The sequence below is a fragment of the Barbus barbus genome (assembly GCF_936440315.1).
Source record: "Barbus barbus genome assembly, chromosome: 28".
NCBI classification, from domain to species: domain Eukaryota; kingdom Metazoa; phylum Chordata; class Actinopteri; order Cypriniformes; family Cyprinidae; genus Barbus; species Barbus barbus.
In genome coordinates, this window is record NC_136756.1 from 17604487 (window position 1) to 17625021 (window position 20535).

At 37.7% G+C, this 20535-nt stretch overlaps 1 protein-coding gene across 1 annotated transcript; it reads left to right on the forward strand.

Annotated features, from left to right (window-relative positions):
• The first annotated feature begins 224 nt into the window (after positions 1–224).
• On the forward strand, positions 225–20214 carry LOC306848581 (EF-hand domain-containing protein D2-like). Its single transcript, XM_079383221.1, has 4 exons — positions 225–1628; positions 16441–16588; positions 16906–17040; positions 17252–20214. Exons 1-4 carry the CDS (start codon positions 1345–1347, stop codon positions 17381–17383), a joined length of 699 nt encoding a protein of 232 aa, XP_079239347.1. The 5' UTR covers positions 225–1344; the 3' UTR covers positions 17384–20214.
• Positions 20215–20535: the final 321 nt, after the last annotated feature.

The following is a 20535-nucleotide window of genomic DNA, read 5'->3' on the forward strand; positions in this document are numbered from 1 at the left end:
ATGCCAGATCACATTAGCTCCTCAGAGAGGTGTGATGAACTAAACACTCCTTTCTCTCAGCGGTGAAATCCTACATTTCTTTCTTTCTCCATATAAGGAGAGAATGCAGGTAGTGAGTGCAGCCCCTCCTCTAACTAGAGGGGATGTGTCAGATAGAGACAAAGTGTGTAAGTCCATGTGTGTGTGTGTGTGTGTCTTCCTGTTTCATGAATCAGCCTTTAGTCACTCAGCTGATGGCTTCAGATCTTATGCTGATATTTCACATACTAACCGGCAGCCCACAGGCCTGTATACCCACATGAACACAATTTTGTGAAAAAAAAAAAAGTTTATCTTTAATACCTGAATGTGTTTCTCACATCACACAAACAGAATCTGCTAGGTGTTTTTCAGCACTGTTTTTAAAGAAAGATATAATGAATTATGTGGAAATACTTTTATAGTAAAATGTGCTATACAGCTCAAGCTAATACATATATCACAAACACAGTCAGATTAGCAAAAATATGAATCATTTAATATTAAAAATGAAATAAATGAAACAATATACATGCAAGAGGTGATGAATGACTACGACTTAATGAATGCCAAGTGTTTTGTGGATATGCAGTCGAAATCTCCTGAGCTTTATACAGACTTCCGTGTGGGTCTACCGAACAAGAACAAGAGAGGTAGATTTCAAGATAATTCCTATTAGATACTTCATTAGCTGTCAACAATCAAGATATAATAACCGAGGTCAGTTATCTGTATTAAATAAATGAATACGCAAGCATGCCAAATTTCCTATAAAACCGATTGCATTATTTGACAGTTCAATTAGAAGTTGGTTCACTCATGTCTTTTTCGGTCATCATGAATACATTAATGACAAATAAATTACGTAATTTCCAAAATAGCTATGCTATATATTAAAATCTAGAAACAATACATACGTCTGCGGTGAGATTATATTGTTGTGTAATAACAAAAGGTATCACAGCTAGGGTTTTGTGCTATAAGTGGTCTTTTGTGTCCGGCGCGTCTCTTTAAAAGGCGTGGCGTCGTGACGCGGTTTTGTGTCCATCTCACTGCACGCGCACGAACTTATTTTACCGTCAGCAATCACGGAGGCGTCGTCACACGCACGAGCGTCAAGCGCTGTCAGTTTGAATCACTGGGTTTACAGCCGCACCTCCTTCACGCTAGAACTCGGATGATTTGCACATGAAAACGTATTTAACCAAATACTGAACAGAATCAACGCACTGAACCTTTATATGGACTGCGCTCTTTGCAGCATTCTGCGTGTTTCCCCACTGTATTTTCCCCGTAGATAGCAGTCAGATTTCAGAATAAGGCGAAATGGCAACGGACGAGCTGTCATCGAAGTTGAACCGTAGGCTGCAGATCGAGGAGGGCGAGCACGACCCGGTGGCCCAGGACGGGGATCACGAGAACGGAGCGCACGAGAAAGCGGCCACGGCCAGCGCGGATTCAGAGCTGGGAGCCAAGCTGCAGCGGCGCGGCGAGCTGAACGAGGGCATCGGCGGACACCAGCAGCCCAGCATGAAGGTGTTCAACCCCTACACCGAGTTCAAGGAGTTCTCGAGGAAGCAGATCAAAGACATGGAGAAGATGTTCAAACAGTAAGTGGCTCATTCCAGCTGTTATCCTCTGCTGCAGCAGCAGATGTGAGACATGTGCATGTCTCTCTCAACCCCCAGAGTCAATCAGCATGCCCTCTAACACTATCTATCTATCTATCTATCTATCTATCTATCTATCTATCTATCTATCTATCTATCTATCTATCTATCTATCTATCTATCTATCTATCTTCGACCCTAAATGCCTTGAAAGAAACATGCTGATAATGTTTTTCTGGTTTAGTTTAACAATATTACTAAACAAGTTCATTCTCTGAACTGAATGTTTAAACAGGAACAAGTTGTCTAGTTTATAATCTACACCAGTCACTCTCTATTTTCTTCATTGTGCTTCATGTTTTGGCTGAAACTCTTTCACACATCTAAGAAGGGGCCATAAGCTCAGCCCCACCCAAGTCTCTATCATTTGTTCCACATGCATTCACACACACTTTGAACCATGGGTTAAGAAAGTCCCTTAGGTCATGTTCAGGGTTCATTGTGTCGCTAATCGAGAGGCATGCCGAGAAGTCTAGACTGCCCAGTATGACACAATTCTGTGGCCACCTTTGCCAGATTCTTAGTGAGACTGCCCTCTTCCTTTACAGTTGATGAATGAAAGGCAGTTTACACATTTTCCCCACGTTCGGCATCCAAAACTGGATGTAATGCTGTCTGCTGTATACAGGGTTGGCAGGGCCTTTAAGTTCGGCTGATTTCACTGAGAGAAACAAAAACTTCTCTGGTAATGGGAGGTATGGGGAGCCGAATCTTCGTGAGAGTCGCTGCAGGAATGTGTCCCCTGTGCTCTCTGTGGTGGAGCGGTCGGTCTGTGGCTGTGACTGCAGGGTCGGTTTCACATAGACCTGAATCATGTGTGAAAGGGGGCTGGTTGAGAAACTAGCGCTCTGAGGAAGTGATGGGTTCCTCTCCCTATTTCTGCTATCAAACAAAGCTACCATTGTTGTGAATTAACCAAAACAGGCCGTCCAAATCTGTCTGAGAAGCCCTTTGAATCTAGATGAGTTGGCCTGTGCATTTTTTGGCCTGTCACAAATGAATTTCAATTATCAGAATGTATTTTTTACAGATTCTTGTTCTTGTAATTTTAGTATTATTTAGGGTGAATTCAGGAAAATGTTTTGCCATTGAAATGTACTCAAAAAAACAAACAAAAAAACCCTCAATTATCTGGAATTAACTTTATATATACTACTATAGTAGTTATTAATATTTTGAATGAGCTCTTTTTTTAAGTTTTCATTTTAGTTTTAGTGTATTTTTTTTGTTTGTTTAGTAATTTTTCTTATGCACTTTTGTCATTGTTATATAGCTTTAATGACTTACTTTCTTCTCTGGAACACAAAGGAAAATACTAAGTAAGGAAGAAAATGTCTCAATATTTTTTTGTCCATACAGTGAAAGTCAACATAGTCCAAAACAAACATTAGACCCCACTGACTTTCAATATATGGACAAAAAAATGTTTTTCTTCTGTTTCACAGAATAAAGAAAGTCATACAGGTTTGAAACAATATGAGAGTGAATAAATGGATGATCAAATCTTTTGTTTTTTTGGGCGAACTACGCTTTTAAATAATTGATTGTTATTCATCAGCACTTGAACAATTAGTTCTGTGACTTTTCAACCTTTTAATCACATTTGGCTGCAAAATAAATGTGATACCAGTCTGTCACAATAGTTGCATTACCTCTAGATAACCACATGGGCGTTACAAAAGTAGATAATGGGTTGCTTAAATTTTTTCTTCTTTTAAATCGTGTGTAGACTATTGTTTCAGAGTATCTTCTCTATTACGCCTGTAAATTAGTTCCTTGAGCAGTTCATTCGAGGTGTCTGGAGTCACAAGACCTCGCCCAGGGTGAGATATAGCACTAGTTTCATTAAGTCTCTTTGATGGTGTTGCCCATGGCGTTAAATGGGCTGAATGAGACAGGTGAGGTGGTTTCATCTTTAGGAGTGAGTGAAGTGTGCACAGCTCCCTTTGTCATGGTGAAAACAAAGCCTCTGTGGTTACTTCACAAGTTAAACATTAGCTAGAGTTTTTCATGGTCTATTCCAAGTTAAGAATTTATAAGATAAGGGGTTTGTAAGTCAACATGCCGTTTAGTTGCTTCTCCGTACAGGTTTTCAGCAACAGAGAATTGTGCACTGCAATTGATCTATTACTTTTCAGCTCTATAATGGCCGAATATAGATAAGGAAACAGATGAGACGAGGGCAGTGAGGAGGCAGGTTCGGAACGCTTTGTGCCTGTATTAATTTGTGCAATCATAAGAACTCATTGATTGATTGTCTCAAAACTATGACCTTCCGAACTAAAGCTGATATAGCTTTGCTTCACGTAGGCACATTCAGTACCCAGTACACACTCAAAAGCTTCAGTTGCAGCAAATGTTGCAGTCTTAAATGCTTTTGTGCAGAGGGAGGCAGAAAAAAATGGGGGGAGAGAAAGAAAACTGCGTAACGACTACAGTCTGGCTAGAGTCCAGCTGATAAGAGGAATGCAGGCTTTGCCTTACCCTCAAGCCACTGTTTAGTGGGATTCAAAACTTAAGATTCAGGACCAGCATTCAAACTCATCATTTCTGGGTGATTTGTAAGGAAGATTAACACAAAACTGTTATAACTTTGCGTGAGTCATTTATCTTTCATGGTATGGTTGTTATAAGTAGTGATTTGAATAGTTTGTATTTTTATCAGATTAGAAGGCCCTAGCCCAATGTTTTCCATATTTGTGGTAAATGATAATAATGCATATAAATGCATGTGTTGTTCACCAAGTACACTACGCTGTTTGTCGGAACAGTCCTGTGGGGGACCCCTGCTTTGTTTAAAGGTACAAGCAATTGAACCTGAAACATATGTAGCCCTATATGTTTCGGATCGCCAACACTAGAACATCACCTTGTCTTAGCCTGCAGGTAAAGTAAGTTTGATTTTGAGCAGATAAATGCAGTTTTATCATTGAGGATTATTCACAAGAGGAGTTCATTCATGTCAGAACAAGTCTTTTGAACTTGCTGTGTATTTGCAGCTCACCAAGAAACCTTTTTTGTTTGCATCAGATACAGAAATCAAATCAAATCATAAAAACAAAACAATTTAATAATTATTAAAAATTATTATATAATAATTTAACACTATACCATATTGATTATTTATCAGATATATCAGCTAATATTGAATATTTAATTTCCCCTTTTTAAAATTGATTACCTTGGCTTTGCCATCATCTAATCTTAAATGCTGCTAATTTAATAACACTTGTTAATTGTGAAATAGCAAATCTTTTCATACTGTAGATCAGGGGTAGGCAACATCGGTCCTGGAGTGCCGATGTCCTGCAGAATTTAGGTCCAACCCTGAAAAAAACCCTCACCTGCCTGAAGCTAATCATGATCTTCAGAATTACTAGGGCTAGTTCAGGTGTGTTTGATTGGGGTTGGAGCTAAACTCTGCAGGACATTGGCACTCCAGGACCGATGTTGCCTACCCCCGCTGTAGATTATAATGTTGTAATGCCAAAATTCATTTGTAGCTTGCTTTTTATATATTTTAAATGTATTTACACAAAATTGCATACAATTTTAAAATCAGTATATTCATTGCCATCAGCCACAAATTAAAAATAATTACCTTATCAGCAAGAATTTTAATATTGGTGCATACCTAAAATTGAATGGTAAACCGCAAGACTTCCTCCTCCTGCATGGCATTGTGTGGACAGCTATCGAAAGCCCGGGACACCAAGCAGACGGTCGGCTGTTGGGCAATGTCAGGTGGTTGTTTAGCCTTGATCGGCTTGAATTTTTGGGGGGTGTTCCACACCATTGTCTCTAGTCGGACACACTCTGTTTTTCGGCCAATTCGGCATGCCGAATCAGTGGTGGAGCTCATCAGTGAGAAAGAGAACAGAAAAATCTGAGCTGACAAAGGAAACCAATGACAGAGTAAAGAGAGAACGCAAAGACACTTTTTGTCATTCTATCTGTTTCTTTTTATTTATTCACAAGAAGACGACCAAGGGCTGATAATGCCAGTGCCATTTGCAACTTAGCGGACATGAAAAAAAAGCTACTTGCTTTGTATATCCACAGTTGTAGCTCTTTTGGGAGAGTTATGTTCTCTCAAGCAAGCACAGAGCGTACATGCTGGTTGGCAGTCAGCTGTAGTCTGTCCAGTGTGTTAGTGCAAAAGTTTTTGCCCCGATGCAGACGATGCGAGGCGTTCTTTGGTGTCGGTTTGGTGTGTCCCTACACTTAAGATCCGTCCAGCAGATGAACTCCAACCCCTCTTATCCCCCTGCTCATCTCTATAATGTGAATGGCAGCGTGACCTAATTGGCTGAGTGATTGTGTACAGGTCCCATGCTGTGCCTACATATGAGCGAGGGGCTTTAGTTCTGTGAGGAGCGTTCCTGCAGAGCCGCCTTTAGTAATGAAGGAAGCAGAAGAAACACTGTTCCCTTCCTTGTGCATTTTTCTCAGGGACATATTTCTCAGAAAAGATAACATCGGACACATTAAGGAATGTTTGAATGTAAGCCTGCAGGCCACTGTGATGCAGGAGTTTGTAGTGAGTTGTCAGTAGGCAAAATATTGCTTGTTTCTCATTGGCGGCCATCATAAATTCATTGTGGTAATAATGTATAATGTATTATAGCAGAATGTAACGAGCATTTCTCTCTCCAGTGTATATATTTGCCAAGTCCTTAAATGGTTATGCCTTTCTCCCTGCAGAAAGCATAATGATGTGATTATTCTCTAAATTACCAATTTCCTCATTTCTGAATATCCTGCATGTTTAAAGAGCCCCTTAGTGCAGCTCAGTTTGGCTCACAGGATGTTGTGCTTCTACTATGATGTGGATGCAATGAAAGTAAAAACAGCCAAGGATTTTATCCACAAAAGCTTCTGCATTCTGTCACAGTGACCTAAGAGGATAAGATGAACTTAAGAGGAAAAAAGAAAGCCAATCAATACACGCTGTCTCAGCAAATTAGATATTACACTTGCTCACTTTATTTATTTAAGACGGATAGGAAGTGATCACTCAAATCATGCATGAACGTCTTGAATTGGATTTTCTGAAATTTTTAATTAGGTTCCCTAATTGTTTACTGATTTCATGTAGCTTTGCTTTCCTTTAAAAAAGAAATTTAATAGTGATATGGAGTATAAAAGGCTGATGCCTAAAGCGCAAGGGGTGTCTTTTCTTCAGAAGCTGCCAATGGTTGTGTAGGTGTGAGGTTTATTTAGACGCACACCCTTATTTCACATTCACACACAGTCATCACAAGCTCAATGACTCATTTATGCAGTAGGAAGTGTATTAGATTGTTGTGTTTCCAGAAAGGCCATATGTAACCTCATCACTCCTTAAGGAAGTTCTCCTCTTTCAGTTTTCATTTTGCCAGGCCATTACTCCCTGTTCTTTTCTGTTTGTGACATTTTATGTTCATGCTTTGCACTCTCTGCTCACTATTAATAACCTCTGGGATTGTGTGGCCGTTGGCTGATCCGTGAAGGATTCTGCTTAAGGACTAATGGTTAGTCACCTGGTCTATAATCCCAGCAGATCAAGGTTAGTGCTGCCTGTGATCATCAGCTAGTGACAGAGAATGCAGTTCGTTGCTGCATTATACGCACTGCATACAGTCGTGCATAAACTGCATCAGTGTTTATCTCTAAATATTCATAAGCTTTGTACAGTCACAGAAACATTGTGTTTTTAGTTTCAATATCTGAGGTAAATTGTTAAAAATGTCAAACAACAACAGTAAATGTGTTAACTGGAGTGATGAAGAGAAAAATATGCAAATAAAATGTTAACCCTGAAATGAATTGTGAAACATGCACAATGATAACCCAGAATCACCTTGACCCAGAAGTGTGAAAAGCCTGTGTGTGGTAATCAGAAACTCAATTAAATTAGTGTGGTTAATTAAATGTATTAACATTTTATATTAATATTTTGTCTATATTAACATTTTGTATAGTAGCATTTTTTGATTCTATAAATTGTTTGAAATTCCAAAACTGTATATTCTTTAAACATAATGTAATTCAACATTAATTTAAATCAAGTTTCCATCTTGATTTCCTGTTCTTTTTACCATTTTAATTAATATTAGAATTATATTTAATATATTAATAGTAATAAAATTACTGGACATTTCCTGAGGCCACCTGGTCTAATGTATTATTGTTCAGTGTAGTGTTGGACTCAAAAAGGAGGACACAAGATTTCATTTTATCACCAAAATTTTTTAAATGTGCAGTTTTTGTAAAAGCAGTCGAGTGATCTATAGCTAGGAACTGTAACTGTCAATTTTTGCATATAAAAATGAATATGAAAAGCATACAAAACCTTGTTAGGTTGGTTTACCATTTTCCGTGGTTCGACTTTTAGTAAGGAATGTTTGCTAGTGCATTGCAGTGACTCATCTCTTTGAGAATGCTTCATGTTTTTGTTAATAGTCACCTATAGAGTGGGTGGATAGTGATAGATCCATCTTAACAGTTGTGTAAACCTTCATGCATTTAGCATGTCATCTTTATATGTGCTGCGAACTGGATTGGGGAGCAGGGATCATCTTAAAATAGCATTTTACAGGCTTAGGTTCAAGTGAAGAAGCTGAAAATGATCTGAAAAAAATAGCTGTCAGTATTCTTGCGTTTCAAACTGACCATTAGTTCTAGAATTACAAGTGTGTGAAGAGCCTTGAATTCTATTGTGCTCAGGTAATTCATGAGGAAAACTGACTTATGTGGATGGGATGGTCATGTTCTGAAGGAATATGAACAGAAGCTGTCAGATTCTGCCTTAGAAAAGTACCTTTGAAAGCCATTTATTCTCTGACAATGATCTATGTGTTTTTTGAGTAACACATTTACCTCAGTTTTTATAAACAATGAAGAATGGGAAACAATTGGCATAGTTGGTAAATAGGCTAAGTTTCACACAAGAACATGAACTACCTGATCACTTTACAGAAAAGTGTTTGTCGCTTCCCTTTCATAGGTCACAGTCTTTTAGAAGTGAATTGTTGTTTTATGTAGGCTGTTATTTTCAGATTTGCCTATCAAGATATGTGCCTGATAGTACGGGGAAATTCTCCAATGATCTGTAAATGTAATTGACCTTCATTCTCATACTTATGTTTACACTTGCTTTTTTTTTGTCTCTCTCTCTGGACCATTCCCTCATCCTATCCCATCTTATGATATCAAATCGAGCGTAAATGATGTCATCTCACACACGCCGCACAGATGTCTAATGAATGTGAAATGCTCAAACACACAGTTTTGGTGCATTTGGTCCTGATTGATCACGCCTGTTACCCCGGGCCATTGTGAAGAATGTGCTTGGAACTGATCACGTGTTTATGAGGGTTTTCCCATGACTACTTCTGTCAGCTGTTGCTTGGCAACCTGGGATTAAGGAGATTGGCAGGAAGAGATAGGAAAGGGAGGGAGGAGGAAAAAAGAGTTGGTTGGTCACTCCTCATGCGTTGGAGTAAAGAATGAAGTTTCTTGCTTATCAGCACATAATGGACAAAAACAAAAAATCATGAGACAATGTTATGCTGACATGTAACTACTGTCCTTCAGACCACCTTGAGCAATACTGCTGTCTCTCTTTAGTTCCAAGGCATCATTCCACTCAAATTTAATTTTAATTTTGATTTAATTTTCGTAATTAAATCACTAGCAGCTATAGGCATGCATTAAAGGGTTCAGACAGGCATGTGTATTTAGGCTGGCATCAGGCAGCATTTCAGTAAATTCAGTCAATTGCTTAATCTCAAATCCTGTTACATGCCTCAGATTCTGACAAACACTTGCTTTCAAAGTCCACAATGCACAATCCATTTAACTCCAATGGTTGGTTTAGGTAACTGTCTGCATGAATTTAAGTGGTGGTATTTTTAGGCATCAGCATCGACAGTTTTGCCAAAATGTTTTTCACTTCTAAATTCAGCCCCATTCAAACTCCCCTGCATTCAGTTCTATCAGAAGCTTTTAGAGTTTTAGTGTCATACACACACACGTTTTTAAAGATGCCAAGATATATACTTTACCATGTTAAGTGAAAATGAAACTCTGAAACTACTGAAGGATTTCCTCTTTGCTGAGACATGCATTAAAAATGTTATTAACCAATCTTAGCAAATGTTGACGTCTAAGGATCAGACAAGTTCTTGTCTTATATTACACTCATGTTAACACCCATTACTGTAATCATTTATAATCACTTTGAAATGAGGATTTCTCTTTTCTATGGCTTAACTCAGATTTGCAGTCTTCACAAATTTTAATTTAGAATTTTTTTTCAAAGAAAAAATGTCAGATAAAAGGCTTTTCAATGTTACACTTCATTCCAAAATAATAACAATCCAATTTTAACACTATACTAAAAAATGAGTGGAAATCTCAGTTAACTCCTGTGGAATGTTCTGTGAAGTGTTGAGTTGGGTTAACCAAAGGGAGCGGGGCTTAGAGAACAATCACTGTCCTTTTGAAAAAGTCCCTTTCAAGGAAAGTCAGTTCAGTCAGGAGCCATATTTGCAGTGTAGCCAGACCTTCAGACCGACGGCTGAAGGTCTGGAATAGATGTCCACTTTCATTGGCCAAGGCCCGCCCATGAGGCCGTTTGACCGACATGTCAAACAACCAATCATAGTTCGTTTCGTTTAGCATCACGTTTTGGGGCGTGGAAATGTCGCCACAAAAACAAACCGGTGTGTGAAACTCTCGGATGTATATTAAAGATTCTATGCCACAAACTTTAAATATTTCACATACTTTTGAAAATCCAGCGTTTAGTTGACCCTGATAAGCATTCGTCGTCACATTTGTAAACACGACGGCTTTCTTCTGTCGTGAGAGGGTTTGATGCCACGGCATCTTTGTTTCCCGGCGGACCGAAAATAAACGCCACACTGAAAATCCGGTTTAATTCAACCAGTCAGATGATGACTTCGACATTCCTGAAGTGTTTCCAGAAAAGTGTGCCATATGCATCAGACGTTTAGCCAACTTTCTGTGGGTGTGACGTCTGAGGCTGAGACTATATTTGCAGTGACTCTGGGCAGCTGTTTCAGACATGCAAGACCACAGCAGGAACTTTCCAACACTGAAATCTCAAAGACTGATTGCCAGAACTTGCATTTAAATAACATATTTTGAAACGGCAACAAAATCTGACATGGACTGTCCCATAAGTGTTGTTTCCTATGCTCAAATAGTATTAAGCAGAGGGAACCAGAGCTTCTAATGGCAGCTGTAGTGACATGACGGCTTTACCAATTGATGATTGGTTCTTTTATTTAGAAGGCGGGACTTATTCCACCATATTGTGCATTGCGCTTTCTCCTATTCATAGTAATTTGAGTGAACAGTCTTATATTTACAGTCTTTGACATTGTCCAGCTGAAGAACTGATGATAATGTCAGTGGTTTGAAGTGTCCAGTAACTTATGTAAAAGGATTTTCTTGAAGTCATATTTCTGCTCTTGGGTGGCTCAGCTGAAGTGTTCATTTTAAACAAATCATTTGTAAATGAATTTCAAGAGGAATTTGGAAGTGCAGCTAGCACTTTCTCGAGGTCAGTGCCAACATAGCAGATTAAGGCTCTCACAAGACTGAGTATTTCCTGTTCCCCATTCTCTCTGAGTCTTGTTTTCCTACAGTGTGTCATATGTCCTATAAGTAAGCAGGATAGATTCAGCACATCTGTGTCCATCGTCAGGAGTAGTCAGCACCACAGCTAAATCCTCATTAGCTGAAGTCCCCTGAGACTGCACAGAAAAAATGTTGCATGTCTGAACACCTTTAAAGAGCAAGAAAAAGAAACATTCCTTAACTTTCATTCAAGTTCAGACTTGCATGGTAAAGGTTTTTGAGAGTTCTTGAAAGTAGATAACTGGATAACAAGAGAACTTTTTAAATACACAGAGCACAAATACAGCTACATATTAGCTTTCTTGTTCTTTATAATTACTCAACCAACTTTATTTCATTCCAACAGCAGAAAGTGAATTCACTCAATTTAAATGCAGCTATCAACAAAGCCAATCAGATGAGTCAAACTTTTTTGCTAAGGCCGATGAAAGTCTGTATCAGCTCATGGCTGTGACGGCTCTACCTCGCTTGGTTATTATAAGGAAGTGCTAATTGCATTTGCTTCCGCAATCATCTGTAGTGTGAAGTGTTCAGCTTAAAGACTTATTTGTGCAAAAAATCTTCCTCAAGTGCACATAGTGTCAGAAAGGGGGAAAATGTCTTTATTTCAGCTTTTTGGGCGGAAACTGCTTTGCGTTTCCATATAGATGGTCAGCTGTGTTTGGTAAGAATACAGCTGAAGCTTTCCAGATTGTTGCAACCAACTGAAGTGTTACTACATTCTGGCTTTTTGGGTTTTCAGCACTTGGGAGCTTTTCGTAATCTGTGAAGTGTCTTAAACACCAAAGGTAAATTACAGTAGATGAGGTCAGTCAGAAACTGAAAATACTTTAACCACCTGATCTTGATTTTACTCGTGTCTTGTGTTTTTATTAATTAAATGCGTCCTTGCTGGATAAAAGTATTAATTTATCCTAAAATAATCCTAATGACCCTTGATCTTTGGACCTAAGGCCACTGGAAAATTGTTGTTGGTTGATGAGGTTCTGCAATGAGTTTTGTTAATGCAACTTTTTTTTTTTTCTGCAAATCCCCTTTACATTTCTGTAAAATAATGTAAAATAAAATTTGTTGATAAACCAATGTTCAGGCTAAAAACGTCTGTTGAGCTCCAAGTGATTCAGTTTGACTCATGACAATAAAATGCAAAGAACAGTTAATCTTTCACAAATCTTGGTACGAGGACTCTTTCGCAAGTGAGCATTTGTGATTTCAGGAGTTGACTGCATAATTAAACATGGTGGATTTAAATGACATCTGACCTTTAATTGCACTGTGCATGCTTGACCTTTCTTGTGTTAAACAGACTATCCGTATGCAGACGTCAATTATTGATTTTAAACCACTATGGACACTGGTTGCTCGCTTTCGCAAGTGATCTGATTTTGCCTTTCAAAAATAAACCACCAGCTCAGTCTCGCTTGCCTTGAAATCACATTAGTTTGATTAAGAGCTGTACTGTAATCGTCAACCAAACCCTGGATAGCAGCATTCACAGAGAAACATGACCCTCAGATGCTCCACAACTGCAATCCTTCATCAAACAGCATTTTTCAGAGCACTGTGATCAAGGTTAGCCTGATATGTCAGATGCCATAGTACGAAGAGTTCATTTGAGAGATTTTGTGCCCCTGAACATGAACGCACTCTTTTGGCTTTTGAATTAGTGATGAGAAGATGTCAGTGAATACAGGGTTAATGAGAAGAGAAGCTGATTTTATGTGTGTGTGAGAGACCTGGAATCAGCAGGGTGTCTTGTGTCGGTAGACAGGAATACAGTAGCCATGTCTCTGAGGCAGATGGACACACACTCCATATTCATGAGCAGGGTGCATGATGGGATTGCCTAGGAGGAATTGATGGAGATAACTCATCATCAGAATATTTATATAGATTTCGTCTTAAACTTAAGTATTTTAATATTTTATTTTACATTAATATGTCTTTTTACTTTAAATTTCTCTTATTTCATTGGTTTATTTATCTTGTTTCATTTAGTTGTAATATCTCTTCTTTTTATTTGATTTTAATTTACTATCTTATTTTACTGTAATGTCTCTTTTACCTTTGCTTTAATTCAGTAGGTTTTATTTAATCTTTTATTTTAATGTTATTATACTTAATATCTCTTATTTTATTTAGTTTTAATAACTCCTGTTTTATTTCATTTCATTTTATTGTATTAATATTGCCTAAGATGCCCAAAACACATTTGAAGCTTTCTTAGAGCGCTATCGGGCAAACTGAACATATCTTCCTTCCTTGGATTCTTACTTCCTTCTTGTCATTTTGTTCTTCCTTCTTCCCTGAAAGATTTTTCAACTAGTTGATAAGAGTCTCATTCAAAATACATTGGCCTCTGCTTTTAATTACAAGACCATGTTACCATGGCAACGCAAAACATCATCTTTGGCCGATATGTGTGTGTTTTCTTTTTTTGCTTGTGTGTGTATATGTGGACGTGTAGAGGAAGTGGTCTTGTACATAACGATTGAGAGAAAAAGGAAGTGACTATTCCTTTCTCATCGACCCATTGCTGCACAATAACTCACCCACACAGTTCTCTGGCCTTTGCACCAGAAAATACGCACATGTGGATCAATTTAACACCTCATTAGCAATGCAAAAGAAGAGGAGGCAGATATAATCGGTCTGGCCTGTGTGAATGTCACTTGTTCCAAACCATTAGTGATTACGTCTGCTGAACCACAGGAAGTGTGTGTGTTTGTGTTTGCGAGAGAGATGTAAGATCAATGTCCTCCTTTCTTTCCTGTGTATAAGAGAAATGACTGAAATGCTTTAACATTTATATAACATCAGGCTTATGTTTAGTCTGTAGATTTTATGTTTAAAGTTTGCAAATTTTAATGCTCTCGGATGTACACACAAGCATCTTGGATTGCTCTTAACTCAATAAATTGCCAGCAGCTCATAAGCTGTTTATTAAAAATGCTGGAGAGATGAACATTAAGATGATCTCAGCAGCGGGTATAATAAATTAGGGGTGTGCGATATGACGATTTTTGATCGTGGACGATAAAAATGTCTCCACGATCTGCTTTTTAAGAAATATCGTAGTATCGCGCTACCGCACACATTGTCAAATACAGTTCTGGCGCCTCCGTCTCTATATACTGTACAAAACGACATACAGCAGTAGAGTTACTCAGACAGGACACTGCACTTATTCGCGATCGCAAAAGTACATTATTTGCATACAAGCCTTGCTGGTTAAATGTTTAATTCGCGCGCTGGTCTGACGTGCGCTTGTTCTGAGCACATACACCTGAAGCACGCGCACTAAAACGCCTGTCTAACAGCGCCTGATTACTCAACTAAGTTATATTTTGCGCTAATACTGTCAAAACACACAAGGTTTACATACAGACTGAGTTGGTTATCTCTAAAATGAAAGTAAATAGTTAAGAGAGAAACGGATGCATGCCTGTATATTAGATGCGTGCAGCTCTTAAAGGGACAGGACACTAAACGTGCTGTCGACTGTCATTAAAGGGATAGTTCACACTAAAATTTAATTTCTGTCATTATTTACTCAGTGGAAAACCAAACAGTTGCTGGTCCACATTGACTTTGATAGTAGGAAAGAAAAATCCTATGGAAGTCACTGATGACCAGCAAGTGTTTGGTTTTCCACCTTCTTCAAAATAGCATTTATAAATGTTCAGCAGAAGAAAGAAACTCATTCCGGTTTAAAACAACTTTTGAGTAAATGATGATATAAAAATACAACATTATGACAGAATTGACAGAATATTAATTTGTGGGGGAACTATTCATTTAATGTTAACAAAACAACAAAACGCAAAAGAGAAAAATCACTCACTATTCTTGACTGAAACACTTTAATACAGTTGCTTTAGGAATCAGTCTATCTAGTGTTTTATTTTTATATTTGTTCATTCAATTTCATTGAATGCTCTGCTAAATACACCTATTGTACCTGGAAATAAAGCACTGTTTGTTTTATTTGTATATTATGTGTATTTGTAATGTGTATCTTTGTTCTTATTTTTTAATAAGAAAAATAAAATAATGACAAAGATTTTTTATCTTCGCCCACTTTGGCCTAAATATCTGCCATTCATCTTTGTCTTTCTACTTTGGCTGTAATGCTCAGACAACTTGTAAAACCAAAATAGTAAAACTGACAAAGAATCGTGATAAAAATCGTGAATCGTGATATTTCTATAAAAAATCGTGATATGATATTTTTCCCATATCGCCCACCCCTATAATAAATGGGTGGCTGTTAATGAACACTTCCGCTCTGACTGATGATATCAATGCTTTAATTGATTCCTGTATGTTTCAGAGCATAATGTTCATAAGTCAGGATGCCATATTTTATTGTACACAAATGAAAACAAGATGGGTCGTATTGGTGTAGATCAGTGGTTCTCTGTTTTAAAATGATTTAAAAATAGTTGTATTAACCATGTTCATAATAATAAATGATGAAGATCAGCCCTCAATACCACGACTGAGGTGCCCTTGAGCAAGGCACCGAACCCCCAACTGCTCCCCGGGCGCTGCAGCATAAAATGGCTGCCCACTGCTCCGGGTGTGTGTTCACGGTGTGTGTGTGTTCACGGTGTGTGTGTGCACGTTGGATGGGTTAAATGCAGAGCACGAATTCCGAGTATGGGTCACCATACTTGGCTGAATGTCACTTCACTTTTTCACTTTCACAAGATGTACAACATTAAAAAGGCATTTTTTTTGGTAGTACATGTGCCCTTCACAGGAGTTTTCATTAAAAAAAATGTAGTGTCTTCCCAGATTAAAGTCTTTTTAATGATTTGATGATTAGCAATGTGTTGAGAGTTCTCACTGGTCTGTGAAACACTTTTACAGGAATGGCTTTTTTAACCTTTTATTTATTTAAATGATCTTTAAATTGAAATAAGCTTAAAAATTATGAATAGTTGGTAAGATAAGTGAAAGATGCTAGTGAGGGCCCATTTATCTGATGAGATGGGTGTTCCTTGGGTTTTCATGAACATTTATTTCAAAAGAAGTCCTGTTTTCCATTATATTTCTGCCTTAATAACTGGTTGCTTGTGTGTGTGTGTGTGTGCAGGTATGATTCAGAGAATGATAACTTCATCGATCTGATGGAGCTGAAGCTGATGATGGAGAAGCTCGGTGCACCTCAGACTCACCTGGGCTTGAAGAACATGATCAAAGAAGTAGATGAGGACTTGGATGGCAAACTCAGCTTTAGAGAGGTAAAATGCTTCAGTATGTCAAAACATTAAACAATTTGTTTGCAGATTTGGCTGTGTTTCACAGCATTGAAGTGCATAATGAAGAGCTGCTGCATACTTTACAGCAGGGCTGTCCAAACTCAGCTCCAACCCTAATTAAACACACCCACAGCAGCTAATCAAGCTCTTATAGGCATACTAGGAACTTCCAGGCAAGTTGGAGCTAAACTCTGCAGGACACCGGCCCTCCAGGACCGATTTTGGACAGCCCTGCTTTACAGGAAACTACTTCTATTCCCCCATTAATCACCTCAGTTCTTTCCTCTTTTTCTCTCTAGTTCCTTCTTATCTTCAGAAAAGCAGCAGCAGGAGAGCTGGCGGAGGACAGCGGGCTTCACGTCCTGGCACGTTTATCAGAGATTGACGTGTCAACTGAGGGAGTGAAGGGAGCCAAATCATTCTTTGAGGCAAAAGTAAAGAATCATGACATTTAATACTTTTTTTCCACCCCTAAATGAAATAAATCCTCAGTTTTAACCATCATCAACATTCATTAATTCATATTTTTAAACCCCTCTTAGTCAATGCCAGCTGTAATTTCCTGCCTAGTTAGGTTGCAATGAATGCCACTGATAAGGAAATTCAATTTAGGAATACCTAAAAATACATATTTGTCTCTGACAGGTGCAGGCCATTAACGAATCAAACCGGTTTGAGGCAGAAATCCGTCAGGAGCAGGAAGAGAAGAAGCGTCAGGCGGATGATAAGAAACAAAGACAAGCCGCTTTCAAAGAGCTGAAGTCAGCCTTCAAATAGCCTCATCCACCTCGACAGCCTCGATTTACTCATCACGTTTGTCCGTCTGTCTGCTATCAGAGTCCCCCGCAATCAGAGATACTATGCAAGGCTGTGAAATGCTCAGAGATCCATGCAGATTCATCTTCCTGAGAGAGGGACACCTGTGTAGTTCTTGCTCATGAGCGGATGTCCGTGTTGAAATTGTCTGTTTATCGTTGCCTGTTTCTCTCGCTCTCTCAGGCTGATTTTAAATGTGAAGCCAGACACTGATCTCAATACACTGGATTGGATTTGTTCTGTTTCATTCGCATGTGTATACATGTATGCATATATATGTACTGTAGTCTGTTCACCCCATCAGTTTCATTTTAGTTTGAATGGCATTTTGTCTTTTTCTCGTCAACGTGTCAGTAGATTCAAATGTAACATTTTAAAGGTTTTTTTAATCAACTAGTACTCTCAGTATGCCGTATCCAATCCGTTGTATTCATATCAGTGGCAATTTAAGCAGGAAATGCTTTTCACTGTACCATGACTAATTCAACTTTCATTGCTGACCATTTGAACATGAGAGGACAAACATTAGCGTACACCAGACCTCTGCACTCGTTCACAGACATGTTAAATATTAAGAGCATAAAATAATCTATATTTTAATTGAGCGGAGAGAGAGAGAGATGGAGAAGTGATTTTGGGTGTATGTGCATGTGTGGTGCTGATTGTAATGGTGTTTGTTGAGTGTTTACCAATATTTTCTTGCATGGTCACTGTGGTGTCGTTTTTCCTACATGGTTCCCTTTAGTCTATAAGGTGTCCAGTGTTAAATGTGGCACACGCAGGCTTACAATTAGTCTTCATAATCAAGATGATGACATGAAATGGCTGTAAATTTGAAAAGACTTACAAAAGTAAGTGCTGTGGTTGATGTCGATGGAGGTCGGTGGTCATCTGGCTGTTTATACTCTGAAACCCTGTATTTTGTGCTTCCTGAACAGTTAACAGTAACATGCTTATGGGGTTGGTCAGATACCACAGATGACATGAAATCCTCCTCCCCAGCTTTTATATAAAGGGATAGTTCACTCAAAAATCATTTACACACCCTTGTGTCTTTCCAAACCTGTATAGCTTTCTTCTGTGGAACACTAGGTTTTATTTTGGAAAAAGTTTACACTGTTTTTGTCCATATATTGAAATTCAATGGGATCCAGGACTACATTGAACTCCCTTAAAAAACACAAATATCACAAATATTTTTTTTGGTGTGAGAAGAGAGAATTTCATACAGGTTTATATTAATCAGGCGTAATATTAATCAAATTATGACCAAATGTACAAGCCTTGCACAGCAGCCCATGCTCTGTGAGATAAGGTAAAAGAATATAGACATTATTTGCTAATGAAATACGCATGGCTTTTCTGTATAGCCAGTGCATGTAATTCAACATCTAAATGACAGAAATGCCATGTGTCTGAATAGGATCTAATATAAAAGTATTTAGTTTAAAAAATAGAATAGGTTTTAAAGTTTACTGTGACATCATCTGAAAAAATGAGGGAACATTTCTAATGAAATCATCCAAAAGCGTAATGAATTTAACCTTTTATGGTCATGTGACATGCAGTACACTGTGGCAAAGGTAACTGAGATGCTATGTATAAAGACAAATCTATATTTTCATGTGATGAAAATTAAAAAATTATTTTAGTTTTGTATGGAAAGGGGTCTTGTGAAAAGAAACATTCTTATTTTCTCAATATGAATTTTGTTGCCTACAATCTTGTCTCCCTTCGGTTCTCCGCGTATCTGATATTCCTTAGGTTTTTCCATTACAATCTAATCAGTAAAGGCAAAATACCTTTAGGCTTTTCTATAATGGAGACAATAATGTTGGCAGTTGCTATGCTTCATGTTGTTCTTTGTTTTTGTGTTCCGAGTCACTGGTAAATGTTCTTGTTTGCTCACTAGTTCTGTGGAAATTCAAATAATAGGTGTATAAATATTTGTCTCTCAATCTTTCCAGCCATCCTCATCATCTTTTTCTTGTTATCTACTGTTCATCTAAAAGGTATTTGAAATATTGGCTGTTAAGGGGGTGTATGTTATTGACTGGTGAATGAGGAGTCGACTGAAGACACCAATCAAACAGCTGTTGCATTCTGTTAGAAACCATAAACCATTCTGTCATTTCTTTTGAGAGATTTTTAGCTGTTCCATTGTTGTCGTGCCAAATGATTTCACACTGTGTTAAGCTAATTTTAGTACTTCTGATCAACAGCCCCAGCAGAGATTTGAATTAATATGAGCACAGCTAATTGGAATTTAGATTGAACATCACTAATCTAAAGTGTTAAAAATGTTGCTTTATGATGAATGTTTGCACATCTGAATAATCACATTAGAGCTTTGGCAGTATATTTTTCTTTGGATTTCTGTGGGGGAAAAAAATGTTCCTTCCAAGGCAGATAACACACAAACAGCACAACATTTTAAAATCGTTTTCTTCTTTTATTTGATTTTTTTTTTTATTTCTGTGAAGTGCAATGCCAGGACGACAAAAAAAGACATTGTAGTTAAATTTCCCAATTTCATTTTATGGCATGTTTTTGTTGTTTAATTCATCATTCCAGCGATTTGACAGTGGTTGAGAGGGCCTTGAATAATCCTGACCATATCTGTACCTTACTGTCACTGTCTATGTCAGTTGAAACTTGTGGTTATGGCATCATACTCTCGTAGGCTTATACATATTGATATGTGGCTTCTATAATATGCACATTTATTTTTGATTTTCTTACTAAAATGTACAATTATTCTTGTGACAATAAAAATACTTTTAATTTGGAAACATTTTGTTTGTTTTGGTAATTTATACAGTTATGTATCATACTCATTTATATCTAAAATGAAAAAGATATAGAAAATAAACAATTAAATATATTATATAGAATATATAAATATAAAACAAATAGTATATATTTATTTATATAAAAAATACATACCAAATAAAACGTTGTTCTAAAGTAATAAAAAAAAATGCTGTTAGTCTTATGTTTGGGGGTCTGGGGCTGTTATAAAAGAGAATATGTGACCTTGAATTTGAAAGTGCGCACGACTAAAACACTCCGTTTTTGAAATTATTATTGTAAATCACCTTAAACATTATGAT